This window comes from Atta colombica, unplaced genomic scaffold (assembly GCF_001594045.1).
Source record: "Atta colombica isolate Treedump-2 unplaced genomic scaffold, Acol1.0 scaffold281, whole genome shotgun sequence".
Lineage (NCBI taxonomy): Eukaryota > Metazoa > Arthropoda > Insecta > Hymenoptera > Formicidae > Atta > Atta colombica.
Genome location: NW_017259383.1, coordinates 1,404,165 through 1,421,760, shown reverse-complemented (window position 1 = coordinate 1,421,760; position 17,596 = coordinate 1,404,165). Strand labels below are relative to the sequence as shown.

The window sequence follows — 17,596 nt, the reverse complement described above, 5'->3', positions numbered from 1 at the left end:
TATTCTTATATATATTCTTATATATATATATGTATTCTTATATATATTATAACAAATTTCCTCAATAAAATTATTGATCTTACTCGCAGACGTGATTTTCAATGCGCGTGTTTAAAAACTGTCCAGTATACGTAAAACTTCAGGCCTAAATATCGATTACACGCTGTTTCTACCTGTTGCCGCGGCGGCTGCACATTATCACAATAATACACGACAATACATTGTAAAGATCACTTGTCGTATCATGTACTGTTCAATTTCTGCGCACGCGCTGATCATTACAACTGCGTGTGCGACAGCGAAAGAATAGAAGTTCAGTAAGTTGACTACCTTCGTCAGAAAATCATGGGGGATGATCTAGCAGATAATTCTAGTATCTCTCCGTACTTAGTCGATAAATACAACGAGTATAGTATCCAGATAATACGTTGGATTCTCAAGGCAATTAGTGTATGGCCGCGTTCCGTCAACGCCTCACTTATCGAAAAGATCCGCTCCGATTTCGCAATATTTATATGTTACTTCCTGATAATTACTACCATGGTACCTAATGGTTTGAGTATGCTCATCGATTCACAGATGTCCTACGAGACCAGGCTACAAAATTTCGGTCCGCTCACCTTTTGGTTCATAGCGATGGTGAATTATTCCTGCCTCCTGATGCACGTTGACGATATACACAATTGTGTGGAACACGTGAAAATGGACTGGCTGATCATCAGGAGATTCGAGGATCAAAAAGTGATGTTAAAGAGCGCCAAGTTAGGTCGATTCATCGCCGGTTTTTGTGCCGTGTTCATGCACTGCGGTGTGTTCTCGTACAATGTCGTCCAAGGTCTTTCTAAAAGTATTCTGTACATGGAAAATAGCAGCATAATAGTTCGCGGATTACCTTATCCTTTCTACAACAAGATTCTAAACGTGCACTTCAGTCCGGCATACGAGTTCGTATTTTTTCTACAGTGTCTTTCGTCCTTCGTCGTCAACTGCGTTACGGTCGCAACATGCGGCTTGACAGCAGTTTTCGTGATGCATGCGTGTGGCCAAATGAAAATCATGATATCCTGGCTTGAAAATTTCATTGACGATAAAAAAGAGGAAAGAACTTCTCTGAGGCAAAGATTTGCAATCATTGTGAATCACCATTTAAGAATCTTGAGGTGAGCTATCTTCTTTAAGTATGGCTCTTTCAATATTTTTTAATCTGCGCTTTCATCAAATCTAATCCAACACAATTAAATAATAGTGCAATAAATATAGTTAATGTCAGCAAAATTTTTTAAATGCAAATGTTATATGCTTAATTTATAACATCTACATGTTTTTAATTTATGATGTGTGAATTTTCTATTTTTTAATGTAAAAATTATATAATAAATGTTGCGTACTAAATAATAACTTAATAAAATTAAAATTGCTGGAAAATAATTATAATCGATTATGCTCTCTATATTTGCAGTTTTGTATCTCGTACAGAAAAAATTATGAATGTAATATGCCTTGTAGAATTAATTGGATGTACTATGCATATATGTTTCTTAGGGTATTATTGCATTATGGTATGGAAATTATTTCGGAATATATGTATACTTTATATTATTTCGTTTCAATTCTTCGCATTTCTATCGTTTAACTATATATATATCACATCTTAATATCTCTTTTAGGATTTTATTGATGGTAATCATCAAAGTATCTTATCACATTCGATGGTATTATCTTCGATTACTTTTAATATTTTTATATTTTGTTACATCGGGGAGATACTTTCTGAACAGGTAATATTTAACTTAAAAATTTAACAGTAAGAAACTATACACTCTTTATCTATAATTTAAAAAATTATAACATTACTTTCTAAATTTTATAGAGTGCGATTTCACTTTAAAGAATGAAAATGGAGCCAGTCTTTAAGAGAGCTCTCTTTCACTCTTTAGAGTGAGATTCAATCTAAAAGTTTTAAAAAATATAATATACATTCGCAAGATTGAGATTTATGTATTGGAATTTACGTATTGGAATTTATTAAGATGCAATATCGCTGGTTTCTTTAATCGAATTACAACAGGTACAAAACGGCCTTTAGGGCGAACAGATCGGTAAATCTGCCTATATGACAAACTGGTACCTCTTACCTGGAAAAACTGCCCAGGGGCTCATTCTGATAATTTTAAGATCCAACGCTGTCCTCAAGATAACTGCCGGAAAAATTGTTCAGCTCTCATTTTCCACTTTCGGTGATGTGAGTATGCAAAAATACATACAATCTATGCATATATATAAAATATATACAATTTATATACTTGAATAAAGAATGGTATAATTTTTGTATTATTGACATTTTATCTGTGTAACATTCGTGTAATATAGTTGTATAAATGTTTTAAGATACAAATATTTCTACAAAAAATAATCAATTTTCAAATGCAGATAAGTAATTTCTAATTGCTTTAGGTAATTAAATCTGCATTAGCATATTTAAATATACTTCGGACTATACTGCTTACGTAAATAATTATACAACTTTGGCATGAAAAAATAACAATATGCAAAATAAGCAATTATTAAAATAATAATAAAATAAATATAGATATTTAATAAAAACTTTATGTAATATTTGTTTATGTTGAATAAGTACCTATTATCCAGATCACAAACTATAAATTAACAAAATAGTATTCTTGTTTATTAAAAATTTATTTAAAAATATATGATATAAATTTTAATTATAGTTAATTATAAAATTTTATGAGATTATAAATACGATGTACATATTTCCACTAAAAATAATCAGTAGAATTGATCAATGTCGATTGATCAATGACACTAATTCCTTGACCTCGATTCTACCTATTATTAGCTGAGATATGAGGCAAATAACACACAAGTCTCACTTTATAAATTCTGAAGATATTGGCAATATGTTCCAAGTAATTATATTTATGTGCATTTTGCGTATGTAAAAGTACACTTATTGAAATAAATTTATTTAGCCAACATTATCACTGTATTGTATTTTCATACATGCTGCATTATAATAATAGTCAATAGTAATTTCAAGAAATATTTTAATCGTCGTTTAATCGTCTGGTTGCACCAACGTTACTTTGACTTTAAGCACAGTTTAAAACTCTCTGTCTCTATCTCTCTTTTGCTTTAAAATGAGACAAAGAGAAAATGAGATAAATTTTAAGCTTCGTTTAAAATCAAGTAATATTGATACAATCCTTAGAGAGAAATTTATATTTCAAATTTATTATTACACTCTTTTTGAAGATACACTCATTTCCCGTTCAAGATACCAAATGCGAAATCAAATACACACAGAAGATTCTCTATCGATTATGTTAGAAAATACTATGAAATAGGAAATATGTTCTCAGTATATTACATATTCTCCTTGGATGAATAACGGTTAGAACCCTTCTTTCCTATAAAATTTATTTCCTTATCTACATCCCCGCAAAAGGATTTCCATGAAGCACGCAATAAAACTCCAGGAACTATAATCCGTCTCACTAATAATGAAATAGCCAGCAAGCAGAAAGGGACAGGAAGGAATCAATTGCGTTCACGCACGAACGTTTATAGACAGAAGACGCACATGCGCATGTCGAACTGACTGACGATTAATTCACTGACGCTCAGTCAGTTATGTGCATCGTCGCGATTTAGTCATTATCATGCCTGATTATTCAAAGTCAAAGTCTATCAAATCCATAACGGATGGCTGGAATTATAGCATTCAGATGAATCGTTGGTTTCTGAAGCCGATCGGGGTATGGCCCTTAACTCTCTGCGAGACCACAATGGAAAAAATTGGTTGCATGATTCTGACGGTGATCAGTTGTTTATTGATATGTTTCCTGCTCATCCCATGCACTCTCTGCACTATCCTAGTAGACACTGATCTCGATACCAAGATCAGGATGATCGGTCCGGTCAGTTTTTTCCTAATGGCCGCGATGAAACAATACATCCTCATTAAACGCAGCGAGAACATCGACGAATGCATTCGGCACATTCGCGTGGATTGGAGCCGTGTCGCGTTGAATCATGAGAAAGATCGAGAAATAATGGTGAACAATGCTAAGTTCGGCAGGTGGCTATCCTCCATCAGCGCGATCTTCATGTATTCCGCAGGTATATTCTTCACCACAGTGATGCCGATTTGCGCAAGGAGGACAGAGATCATTGACAACGAGACAGTGAGATCGCTCTCCTTTCCAATTTATCGTGGTCTCTTCGATCCACGCACCACGCCATCCTTCGAAATCGCGCAATTCACACAAGCTTTAGCTGGTTACGTCATTTATACGATCACTATCAGCGTGTGCAGTCTGACAGCAGTATTTGTCATGCATGCCTGCGGTCAATTTCGGATACTCATGCTAAAGCTGGAGGATCTCGCAGACGGAAAAGAGAGGAAGAGTGCGAATAGTACGCACGAGGGAAGACTCGGTGACATCGTGGAACATCATATTAGAATACTCAGGTAACATTGTATATGAAGACGATTTTATCCGAGCGATACAATCCGATTGTATACAGAAGAATGAAATTATTTGCAATTTTTCTTATAAAATAAGAAATCTAACATTATGATAAACAATTAATATAATATTATATACAAAAAAATTTTATAATTGGAGTAAACTTTGCGTTAACAATCCTGATAATTATCAAACAAACATATATCGAAAAATTAATATATTATTATATAATAAAATAAAAAATATATTATGTAAATAGATTTTAGCTTATTTTTAAATTTTAATCGCGTAACTTTCAGTTTTATCGCTCGCACAGAGAAAATTTTAAACGAAATTTGTCTCGTGGATGTAGTCGGATGTACGCTAAACATATGTTTTCTAGGATTCAATATGATGACGGTACGAAACATATTTACAGACAATATTTTAAGTAAGTTCACAATATAGTACAATTACATTTAATGCTCATAACATTTTGATGTTAGCCTTTTAGGAATGGGAACATCGTGAAACATTAGGAACAATGACGTTCTGTTCATTGCTTATATCTTTCACATTCAATATATTTATCCTTTGCTATATTGGTGAACTCCTTGCTGAACAGGTACTTAAATTGTAATGGCAACTTTCCTCTACTATAATTAGAGGAAAATCGCCGAATACTTACTGGTCACCTAAATCATACTTCATCAATATTTTACATTATTACTTAATATAGGCTACATTTAGTAGCATAAAATAAATGAAAAGGTACATGTAATATTAATTTTTAATCAATTTGTGTAGATAACAACGCGATCATCCAATTTTATTATAAATTTTTATATTCTTATTAAAAAAAAAAGATTTATTGTAGAATATTCTACATTATTATATACATTAATATACATATACTTGCAATCATTATAAAGATTAAACCGACATTTTTATAAAATCCATCAAGTTTTCTAAATCATACATTACAGAGATAAGATTGATAATTGACAATAAAACTAATTTATATCAATACAAATATCAATAAAAATATATTTGAGCCAATTTTATTTTGTTATTTATCTTTTTATAATTCTTATGAAATAATTATTAAATATTTGATTTTCTTCAATAATTATTAAATTTAGATATATATTAATAATTATTAAAATTAGATATTATTATTTAATATTAGATATTATTAGATAATGTGTATATTGCATAAGATATCTAAAAAACGTCTTTTAAACATCTTTTAGACACAAGACATCTAAAAGATATCTTTTAGATATCTTATGCAATATAAATGTTATCTAGGTAATTAATTATTACATATTAATTAATGACTACTATTATTATCTAATATTTTCAATTATTTTCGTTCATAAATTAAATACTTTCAAAGGATATACGATTTAAAAAAGACTTACAGAAACGATTTAGGTGATCGATTTCCCAAATCTTACTTTTTGCAGCATATACAAAAAGACTTATTAATTAATTTATTATTGGTGAAAAGTTAAACATGCAATAATAAAACCTTGAGCTAAAATTTTTAATATTTATTTGTGTACAAAACAGTGCTAAATGAAAAATGTAATAAAAAATAGATTAAGTGATATGTATTCAACAACTCTCTCTACGTTGTTCATTTCAAGAGACTTGAAACATTCTTAGGGTAACAACAAGAAAAATAGAAATTTTATTTTCGCAACTTTATAGTTAATTTCCTCGAACTAAAGGATTTCGATATTTTTTTATTGAAGCTCGTGTTAAACTTAACTTTTATATAAAAAATTCAAATTCAATTTTTATAAGAACTTTGTAACGTAAATGACTAAGTTGTTAAACGCGTTAAGAATTGTTGTCTATATACGTCAGATATGGCATAATTATTGCCTATATAAAAATCATCAAAATATTTTTAACAGTGTATACAAATTGGCATGAAGTCTTATATGATAAATTGGTATCGTATACCAAATAAGGGAGCAATCGGTTTGACATTAATAATGGCCATGTCGAATGCCACCATCAAACTTACAGCTGGAAAATTTATGGATTTATCCTTAGCCAGTTTTTGCAGTGTGAGTAGTATTAAAATTATTTTTACTTATACATGAAAATTATTTTTGATTATTTATAAGAAATGGATAGAAGACAAAATTCCAGATTGTTAAAGCGTCCGTGGCTTACCTGAATTTACTTCGTACCTTCTACATTTAATACGAAAATCATCGTTATCGAGATGTACTATATAGTAACGTTAGTGCGTTAAAAAATATATTTAATAAAATTTAAATACATATACGTCAGCATATTTGTTAATAAATCAAGTTACATAAATTATCGCTCACGTAAATATAAACTTAAATAGAATTAAATTTATTACGATACTGATAAAATTGAAATTACAGATTAACTAATATTATATTATACTCCCTATAAAATACAATATAAAGCTAAGTTATATACTATATTAGGCAAAGTGCAAATAACTATATCCTACGCACTTATATACTGACTGTAATATTTCCAACGTTCCGTTACGCACTAAAGAAACACCGAAGAGAACATCCGCATAATTATTACCATATTACGCATAATTATTATTATATTACTATATTAGAATTCGTAAATTTTAATGATGTTACGCACTTTCATTCGCCATCGACATAACGATCCTCAGACATGCAATGACTGGAAAAGAGAGACCTATGTGCACGTCTTCCCCTTACGTTATACATAACAGGCATGGGACGCACTTACACGCGATCACGACATCATCATTTTCCCGCGCTTGCGTCGCCACGCAGACATCAGGATGGTATCGTGTGCGTATTTCAGTCGGCGTTGTACACTATGGACGACAGCATGCGCGATCGATCCCAACTTCCAGACAGGATACACAATATACATTACAAGCATGACATATACTACGCTATGCAGCTATGCCGATGGATCCTGAAACCGATTGGTATCTGGCACATGATTTACGGTCGCTCGTCGCAAAGCGAGAAACTTCTTTCGTTAATACTGATCTTCGTGTGCTTTTTTGGTCTGTGCTTCGTGCTTGTACCTGCCGGTCCATACACTCTATTTCGTGAGAAGGACATTAACATTAAGGTAAAGCTGTTTGGACCTGTTGGATTTTGTCTAACTTCCGCGATCAAATATTGCTTCCTCGGAGCGCGAGCCTCGTCGATCGGAAGATGTGTCGAACACGTCGAGAGCGATTGGCGGATCGTGCGACATTATGACCATCGCAGAATGATGCTAAGGAACGTGTTGGTGGGTCGCAAACTAACGACACTGTGCGTGATCTTTCTTTACACCGGCGGCATGTCTTATCATACGATCATGCCATTGTCTTCCAGAACGAAGACGAATGGCAGCTTCACAAGTAGACCGCTGGTTTATCCGGGATATGATCTCTATTTCGATTCTCAAGCAAGTCCCGCTTATGAGATTATCTTTTGTTTGCACTGCCTATCCGCTATGATACAATACAGTGCTACAACAGCAGCGTGCAGCCTGACTGCAAGCTTTGCGACGCACGCGTGCGGACAAGTGCAGATATTGATGACACTTTTGGATGATCTAGTCGATGGGAAGAGAACTAAAGGTACCAATGTGGAGAAACGTTTAAGATTGATAACGAAACATCATGTGCGTGTACTGAGGTGAGACGAGGAAAGCGCCGAGATAGTTTACATAACGCGTTTCTAGATTTATATGGGATAGATACATGGCGCGTTTCTAGATTTACGGCCGACGTGGAGAAAATATTACGTGAAATATGCTTACTGGAACTGGTTGCAGCAACCTTGATTATCTGTTTGCTCGAGTATTATTGCATGACGGTAAGAAAATTATGATAGCAGACACGTATCACGATAACATAATTATATCTTTTTCGAATATAACAAGTTCGTATTTTTAATATAGCTATTGATTTAAAATTACAATAATTGAAGATCTTGCTGCAATAACATAATATGTGATACCGAAAGAGTTATTTATTTGTTACAAAAGTTAAATTAATATTATATTTGTTATATTTGTTGCGTTTATGTAATGATTCGTATTTTTTACCTCTGCAGTGTAATTATTTATAATATAGAAAATTTTACTCATCTTATAATATTTATATACACAATCTGCATTCCGTAATAACTTTCTATGTGTCAAAACATCAAAGAGTATTATAGCATGTATTTTTCTTACCTTTTTAACTTTAGAGTTTACTTTCTCCGTTTTTACGAAATGTGTATTACGTGTCTAATATTGTAGTAAATCCTTTAAATAGAAAGGATCTTCTTTTTTCATTAATAAATTCTAAATATCTAGTTATACGTTTGTTTCCTCAGGAATGGGCGAATAGCGATGCCGTGGCCATCTTGACATATTTTATGTTACTGATATCTTTAACGTTCAATATTCTAATATTTTGTTATATCGGCGAACTCCTCGTGGAAGAGGTATTTTTTACAATATATTGTTAATAATAAAAATTTTTTCAGAAGTACAATTGAAAATACATAATATATGAATCCCATTTTGATGAATGAATAGTAACAAATATAATATAATTTTGATATTCAATTATTTCTATTTTTATTAGTTTGGCAAAATTGGTTCAGCCGCGTATGAAGTTAATTGGTATGATTTACCAGGCCATAAAGCTGTGGATCTTGTAATGATCATTACAATGTCTTATTACCCACCCAAACTTACAGCTGGCAAGTTCTGTGATTTATCTCTCAATACTTTCAGCACTGTGAGTGTCATAATAACTATTCTTATTGATTAAGTAACTTTGTAATTATACTTGTGTAATTTTACACTTGTAAAATTGATGATCTCCATCTTGTTCAATTCTATTCATTTGTTTATAATTGTTACATTATTAAATAATTTCTGAAGTTCACATTGTTTTTAGGTACTTAAAACATCCGTAGTCTATTTAAATTTACTTCGGACAGTTACGCAATAAAATTTATAATTACAATCCACAAAAAATATACAAAACTTATAATTCTCCTTATTGTTCCTGACAGCAAGTTTGTTATATCTATTCTCAAAAAATAATAAATTAACATATGTCACATTCATTATCTGTCATAATATGTCATTCAATCAATTTTAAAAAAAAGATTATAATTATTGATAAAAGAAAAATAGATTATAAATATTGATAAATGAAATTAAACTTACTATTACGATCTGATTGATCGTAAGACAAAAAATATACTGCGATTAAAAATTAAAATTTAGTATATCAAAAAAAGAGAAACAAAACTAGAAAATTGCAATTGTAAAATAACATATAACATATAGATAATATTTAAAAAATCATCAACGGTGGATTTTGCTTGAGAGACATCGAGGCTACGCATTGCGTGTAGAACACGTTATGAACTTCCAATCCCTTCACGCTTGCACATCACTGAATGAGCCCACGGACAAGCAATGACCGAGGGGAGAATCAATTGTTCGCATACGCATGACTGAGCACCTGGTCATATATGACAGCCATGAAACGCACATACACGCAACATTGAAGTCATTACTTGCTCGCGCTTGCGTCACAAGAAACAAGATACACAACATACGTTATGAGCATGACATATATTACGCTATACAGTTAAGTCGGTGGATCCTGTCGATCGGTATTTGACACATAATTTACGGTCGCTCTTCGCAAAGCGAGAAGCTCCTTTCTTTAATGTTGATGTTCATGAGTTTCTTCGGTCTGTGCTTTGTGCTTGGGCCTGCCGGTTCGTACTTTCTATTCTAGGACATTGAAAATAAAATCCAGTTTCTTGAACCATTTAGCTTCTGTCTAACTTCCGTGATCAAATATTGCTTCCTCGGAACGCGTATCTCAACGATCGGAAAGTGTATCGAACACGTCGAGAGCGATTGGCGGATAATGCAATATCAGAATCATCGCAGAATGATACTGAGGAACGTGCTGATAGCAGAATAACGATGCTTTGCGTGATTTTTCTTTACGGTGGCGGCTTGTTTTATCATACGATCTTGCCATTTACTTCCAGAACAAAGACAGACGGTAACTTCACAAGTAAATCGCTGCTTTATCCGGGATATGATCTCTATTTCGATTCTCAAACAAGTCCCGCTTACGAAATCATCTTTTGTATACACTGCCTGTCCGCTGTGATACAGTATAGCGCTACGGCAGCAGTGTGCAGTCTGGCCGCGAACTTTGCGACGCACGCACGCGGACAGGTGCAGATATTGGTGATGCTTTTGGATGATCTAATTAATGGGAAGAGGACTGAAGGTACCAATATGGAGAAACGTCTGAGCTTCTTAACGAAGCATCACGTGCGTGTGCTGAGGTGAGATGGAGAAAGCGCCGAGATAGTTTACATGATACATTTCTAGATTTATTTGGAGTAGATACATGGCGCGTTTCTAGATTTACGACTGACGTGGAGAAAATATTACATGAAGTATGCTTAGTGGAACTGGTGACTGCAACCTTGATGATATGCTTGCTCGAGTACCTTTTCTTAATGGTAAGAAAATTATGGCAGTAGACACGCACGATAATGTAATTATAGCTACCCGCGTACTACAAATTTTATCGTACTTTTAATATAACTCTTGATTTAATACTATAATAATTAAAGGGCTTGCTACAATAATATATGATATTGATAAAAATGGATGAGTCGTGTATTTGTTCCAAAAGTCAGGCTAATTAATATTATATCTGTTATGCTTATATAGTGATTCATTTTTTTCTATCTTTCAGCAATGTAAATATTTGATGCAGACAAATTTTACTTGTCTCATAATATTCCTTATTCACAATCTGCGACTTGTAATAATCTTTTCCGATATGTCAAAAAGTTTTTGTAGTATATGCAAATAAATATATTTTTTTAGGGTGCATTCAGATTATTATCGAGCCGAAACTCAAGATGAACCTCGAGTCGCGAGTATTTCGGTATTTGTTACGCCGCTCGGCAAAAAGCAATGAAAGTTGTGGCTCTATATTCGGCTCGAGTTTCAGTTCAATAATTTGGACGCACCCTCAGAGTTTACTGTCTATATTTTTACAAAATGTGAGTAATTAATATAGTATTGTAGCGAGTACTTAAACCGTAACAAAACAGAAATAGTCTTCTTTTTGCACGGGTAAATTATTAAGATACTTACTTAGTTGTATGTTTATCTTCTCAGGAATGGGAGAATAGCGACGCCGTGAGCATCATGTCATATATTTTGTTACTTATAGCCTTAACATTCAATGATCTAATATTTTGTTATATCGGCGAACTTCTCGTAGAAGAGGTATTTTTTACAGGGCTGAAAATAAAAATTTGTTTTCAGAGTATCTTCAATCATCAATAATTCATAATATATAAATCCTGTTTTAAATAAATAATAACAATTGCAATATTCAATTATTTCTATTATTTCATTATTTCATTAGTTTGGCAAAATCGGTTTAGCAGCGTATGAAGTTAATTGGTATGATTTATGGCCAAAAGGCTGTGGATCTTATTATGATTATGATGAAGTCTTATTATCCACCCAAGCTTACAGCTGGCAAATTCTGTGATTTATCTCTCAATACTTTCAGCGCCGTGAGTGTAATAAATAACTGTTGTTATTGTTTAAGTAATTATATATACTCATAATTCTATATTTGTAAACTTTCTTAATCAATTCTATTCATTCTTTTATAATTATTACATTATTAATTCATGTTTTTAAAGTTTACATTGTTTCTAGATACTTAAAACATCCGTAGTATATTTAAATTTACTTCGAACAGTTACGCAATAAAACTTGAATAATCCTTGTTATTGTTCGTAATAGCAAATTTGTTATAGATTTATTTTTCCTCAAAAAATATTGTATAGAAATCAATAATAAATTGACATATGTCATGTTCATTAGTTGTCATTCAATTAATCTTAAAATAGATAAATTATTAATTTAACTTACTATTAAATTAACTCTATTATGATTTGATTGAGACAAGAAATCGATTGTACTATTTAAAAATTTACAATATGAGACAAAAAGAAAACTGCAATTATATTGTAAAATAATATATAAAATGCATATTTATATTATATGTAGTATAAATAATATTCAAAAATCGCCAACGATATAGTTTTGGCATATCGCCTGGAAGATATCTAAGTTACGCATTGTGCGTGGACTCGTGAACTTTCAACCCCTTCGCGCTTTCACATTACTGGACGAGCCCTCAGACGAGTAATAGAGTAATGACCGGGAGGAGAGTCAATCGTTTGCATACGCATGGCTGAACATTTGGTCATATAACAGACATAAAACGTTCATGATCGCGATATTGAAGTCATTACTTTCCCGCGCTTGCGTCACGAGAAACGGAACGTTGCGTAACGTTCGCGTTTCAGTCATCGTTGTGCTCCGTGAGCGACAGCATGCGCGATCGATTCCAACTTATAGAAAGAACGCTCAAGATGTACAATATATATTATAAGCATGATATACGTTACACAATGCAGCTGTGCCGCTGGATGCTAAAACCGATCGGTATGTGGCATCCGATCTATGGTCATAGTCCGTCGCAGATTGAAAAGTTCATCTCGATAATATTAACCGTCATATGCTTCTCCGCTCTATGTTTCGTCCTGATACCTGCCGGATTTTATACTTTATTTCGCGAAAAGGACATCAGCATTAAAATCAAGCTTTTCGGTCCGGTCGGCTTCTGCCTGACTAACACAATTAAATATTGTTACTTTGGTGCGCGCGCTGCCGCGTTCGGAAGATGTATTCGACATGTCGAGGACGATTGGCGGATCGTGCATCATCAAACTCGCGAGATAATGCTGAAGCAAGTGCTAGGACGCAGACTCACCACGCTGTGTGCGATTTTCCTTTACATCGGTGGATTGTCTTACTATATAATAATGCCGTTATCTTCTAGACAAGAAATTAACGAGAACTACACGATTAGAATAAACACTTATCCCGGTTACGATATGTTTTTCGATCCCACAGCCAGCCCTGCTTATGAGATCATGTTCTGCATTCATATTCTATTCGCGATGATCTCGCTTCAAATCACAACGGCATCCTGTAGTTTGGCAGCGATTTTTGTGACGCACGCGTGCGGACAAATAGATATACTAATATTGTTGTTGGATGATTTGGTGGAAGGAAAATGGAGCAAGGACACCACCGTGAAAAAACGTCTGAGCGCGATTGCGAAACATCATGTACGAATACTGAGGTAAATGGAAAATGCGAGGAAAGTGTGCAAGTAGATATATATTGCGCGTGATTTTCTAGATTTTCGGATAGATACATGACACGCTTCTAGATTTTCAGCCAGCGTGGAGGAAGTGCTACGCGAAATATGTTTACTGGAACTGCTGACTTATACCTTGACTATATGTTTGCTCGAATATTATTGCCTAACGGTAAAGAAAACAACATCGACTTTACGACGTATTATATTGACTTTACGATACTTTACGAACATAGTCTTTCTTAAAGTGCAAAATAAAGTTTGTATAGATAGTTTTGTTGAACTTTGTGATAGTACGTTTTACCTTCTCAGGAATGGAAAAATAGCGATGCCATAGCCATCTTGATATATTTCATCTTGTTGATATCTTTCACATTTAACGTTCTGATATTTTGTTACATTGGTGAACTCCTCGTGGAACAGGTATTTTCATAATATTTGTAGAATAAAAAAATTTTTCACTTATCTTTTACTGTATTAGTAATGAGTTGGTTTAAATCTGCAATACAAAAAAATTGCAATAGAAAGAAGAGGTAAAATATAAATTTCATTATTAATACCTATATTTTTCAAAGAATATTTAAAATGCTTTATTTAATAATTATGATTTTGTAAAAAATTTTTCAAATGCAAAAAAAAGTATTAAATTTAATAATTATTTACATTAGACTCAGATCTTTCCAATGACCTTATATAACATATATCCAATGATATATGTTGTCAAGGTCATGATACTGAGTGACCTTCAACAAATAGCTGTCGCTCGTTATTCGTTAAAAAATTATTAATAGTAAAAGTTGATAATTATTTCCCTGCTTTACATGATAAATCAAATAATTCTAGACAGGGAAAAAGAGATGGGATAGACCGATTAAGGCAATACGATTTTCCACAGAGATCCCGTAGTATTAGGTGGCATCGCTTTGTATGGAAAATCATGCGCCCTTAAGCAGGGGGGGGGGTGGATCTCCCTTTACGTGGAAAATCGGATATCCTTTAACAAGAGAAATGTGAAGTGGAATTCGCTTCGCATAGAAAGTCGTATTTCAAATCTGTCTCCCTATCTGGATTACTTTTTTCATGTAAAGCAGGAAAATTATTAACTAACTGCAAATAATTTTTTAACAAATAAAGAGCGACGGCTAAAACTTGTTGAAAATCACTGAGGATCATGATCTTGACAACATATGTCAAGATTAAGATCATTGGGGGATTCTGTAATGTAAATAATTATCCTAAATATTAAATATTTTTAAATATAATAGTACTAATTAATTATTTATTAAATGTAAACATATATTTATTTGATTCATACATGAACTATTAATTTAATTAAATTTTTTTATTGGATAAAGATTTATTTGCTGTAAATAAATGTTTAGTTAGTACTACTTAAACAAATATTTATTAAAATTAAAACATTTGCAAACATTTTTTCAGTATGCATACAGTAGATTATAAATATTAATGTATTTTATATAATCTTGCACATACATTATAAAAAATACAAGTGTATTTATGTATTAATGTTTCGTATTTTCAGTATAGCAAAATTGGTGCTGCTACCTATGAAATCGACTGGTATAATTTATCTGGGAATAAAGCTCTGGAACTCGTGCTAGTCATCGCAATGTCTCATCATCCGCCTAAACTTACAGCTGGCAAATTTATCGAGTTATCTATGAATACATTTAGTGCTGTAAGTTTCTTACACAATTATTATTATTATTGCTTAATCGCCAAACTCGATTGTTAATTTACCTATGTATGAGACTTACAAAAAATTTTTTTTTATTCACTTAGCTCAAAAGTTTTCCATTTCATGCCAAAAGAACACTCCCAAATTTTTATTTTAAAATATTAAGATTTAGAGGTCGCTAGTGAACGATTTTTAAATCAAAGTTTTGATTTTCCTTAATACGAGTATTAAGGTTTGATTTGATACAAAAATGGCTTAATCTGGATTTCAAAAGGATGTTTTTTTGATTGCTGAACACGATGTAAGGCTCTTTAGGAGCCAGAAAAATTCCAACTGAATCTTATTCACCTAGAACAAGTTACTTCTCTTCAATTGTAACGACACATTTGAACGATTGAATTTAAAACTGATAATTTCGAACTAAGTGGCTAATTAAAAAAAAATTTTCTTAGCTACTGTTCGCGCGCGCACGCGTGTGTGTGAGTGCGTGCGTGCGTGCGTGAGTATGTAAGTGCATACGTGCGCGCGCGCGCGCGCGCGCGCGCGTGTGTGTGTGTGTGTGTGTGTGTGTGTGTACACTCTCTTATTTATATAATTCTGAGTCTTGTCACTTGTTACTTTCAGATACTCAAATCATCAGTAGTATATTTAAATTTACTTCGTACGGTTACAGAATAAAATTTATGTTCCACTATATACTATAGCTCTTACAATTTAAAATTTGCAGACAGATATTTTTATTATAGATATTGTAGAGGAAGTATTAATAATAAAATAATATATATACCTTCGATTAATTCAGATATTATTAATTATTTATTTCATTTGATATTATATCAAGTATTACATCAAGTTTGATATTATAATTAAAAGGGAACCTCGCAAAATGTCAAATTCTGATTTGAATTTGGTATAATTTTAATGAAACACGTATAAATTAGGTTAATCTATAAATGAAGTTAGAATCTATAAATGAAATTAGAAAATATTAGTTATGTGGAAGGACAATTTTAAGGGGTGAAATCAGTCTTTACAAATAAAGCCGATTATGTTAGAAAATACTATGAAGTAGAAAACATGTTTCAAGTATATTACATATTCCCCTTTAATGAACGATTAGAACCCTTTTTTCCTATAAAATTTATTTTCTTATCTGCATCCCCGCAAAAGAATTTGCACGAAGCATCCAATAAAATTCCAGGAACTATAATCCGTCTCACTAATAATGAAACAGCCAGCAAATAGAAAGGGACAGGAAGGAATCAATTCACGCACGAACGTTTATTAACGACAGAAGACGCACATGCGCATGTCGAACTGACTGATGATTAGTTCACTGATGGATGTAGTTGGATGTAATTTACATTAAACATATGTTTTCTAGGATTCAATATGATGACGGTACGAAACATATTTACAGACAATATTTTAAGTAAGTTCACAATATAGTACAATTACATTTAATGCTCATAACATTTTGATATTAGCCTTTTAGGAATGGGAACATCGTGAAACATTGGGAACAATGACGTTCTGTTCATTGCTTATATCTTTCACGTTCAATATGTTTATCCTTTGCTATATTGGTGAACTTCTTGCTGAACAGGTACTTAAATTGTAATGGCAACTTTTCTCTACTATAATTTGAGGAAAATCGCCGAATACTTACTGGTCATTTAAATCATACTTCATCAATATTTTACATTATTACTTAATATAGGCTACATTTAATAGCATAAAATAATTGAAAAATGAGTAATATAGACAAAGATATAATAGTCTTATTTTAAAGACGTTAGTGTCGTTTTAAAAAATTAGGTACATCTGATATTAATTTTTAATCAATTTATGTAGATAACAACGCGATCATTCAATTTTATTGTAAATTTTTATATTCTTATTTAAAAAAACAAAATTTATTGTAGAATATTCTACATTAGCACATACATTAATATATACATATATTTGCAATCATTATAAAGATTAAACCGACATTTTTACAAAATCCATCATTTTCTAAATCATACCATTAGAGAGATAAGATTGATAATTGACAATAAAACTAATTTATATCAGTAAATATCAAATATAAAAATATATTTGAGCCAATTTTATTTTGTTATCTTTTTATAATTCTTATGA

At 32.2% G+C, this 17,596-nt stretch overlaps 2 protein-coding genes across 2 annotated transcripts; both read left to right on the top strand.

Moving 5' to 3' along the window:
• Positions 1–345: 345 nt before the first annotated feature.
• Positions 346–2,511, top strand: LOC108689896 (odorant receptor 82a-like). Its single transcript, XM_018196849.1, has 5 exons — positions 346–1,160; positions 1,460–1,559; positions 1,668–1,778; positions 2,087–2,242; positions 2,455–2,511. Exons 1-5 carry the CDS (start codon positions 346–348, stop codon positions 2,509–2,511), a joined length of 1,239 nt encoding a protein of 412 aa, XP_018052338.1.
• A 1,172-nt stretch (positions 2,512–3,683) lies between these two features.
• LOC108689895 lies at positions 3,684–15,619 on the top strand. Its single transcript, XM_018196848.1, is given in 17 exon segments — positions 3,684–4,495; positions 4,793–4,892; positions 6,398–6,553; positions 7,698–8,149; positions 8,230–8,329; positions 9,091–9,246; positions 10,114–10,447; positions 10,450–10,834; positions 10,915–11,014; positions 11,685–11,795; positions 11,938–11,984; positions 11,986–12,097; positions 12,628–12,731; positions 12,835–13,737; positions 13,828–13,927; positions 15,299–15,458; positions 15,567–15,619. Coding segments are annotated over 17 exon segments (4,185 nt in total).
• The last annotated feature ends 1,977 nt before the right edge of the window (positions 15,620–17,596 follow it).

Bases quoted from the DNA above. Each gene is read 5' to 3' on its own strand.
- LOC108689896 (XM_018196849.1), top strand. From the start codon at position 346: ATGGGGGATGATCTAGCAGATAATTCTAGTATCTCTCCGTACTTAGTC. The intron at 1,560-1,667 runs GTATGGAAATTA...TATCTCTTTTAG, and splicing joins TAGGGTATTATTGCATTATG to GATTTTATTGATGGTAATCA. The intron at 2,243-2,454 runs GTGAGTATGCAA...TAATTGCTTTAG, and splicing joins CATTTTCCACTTTCGGTGAT to GTAATTAAATCTGCATTAGC.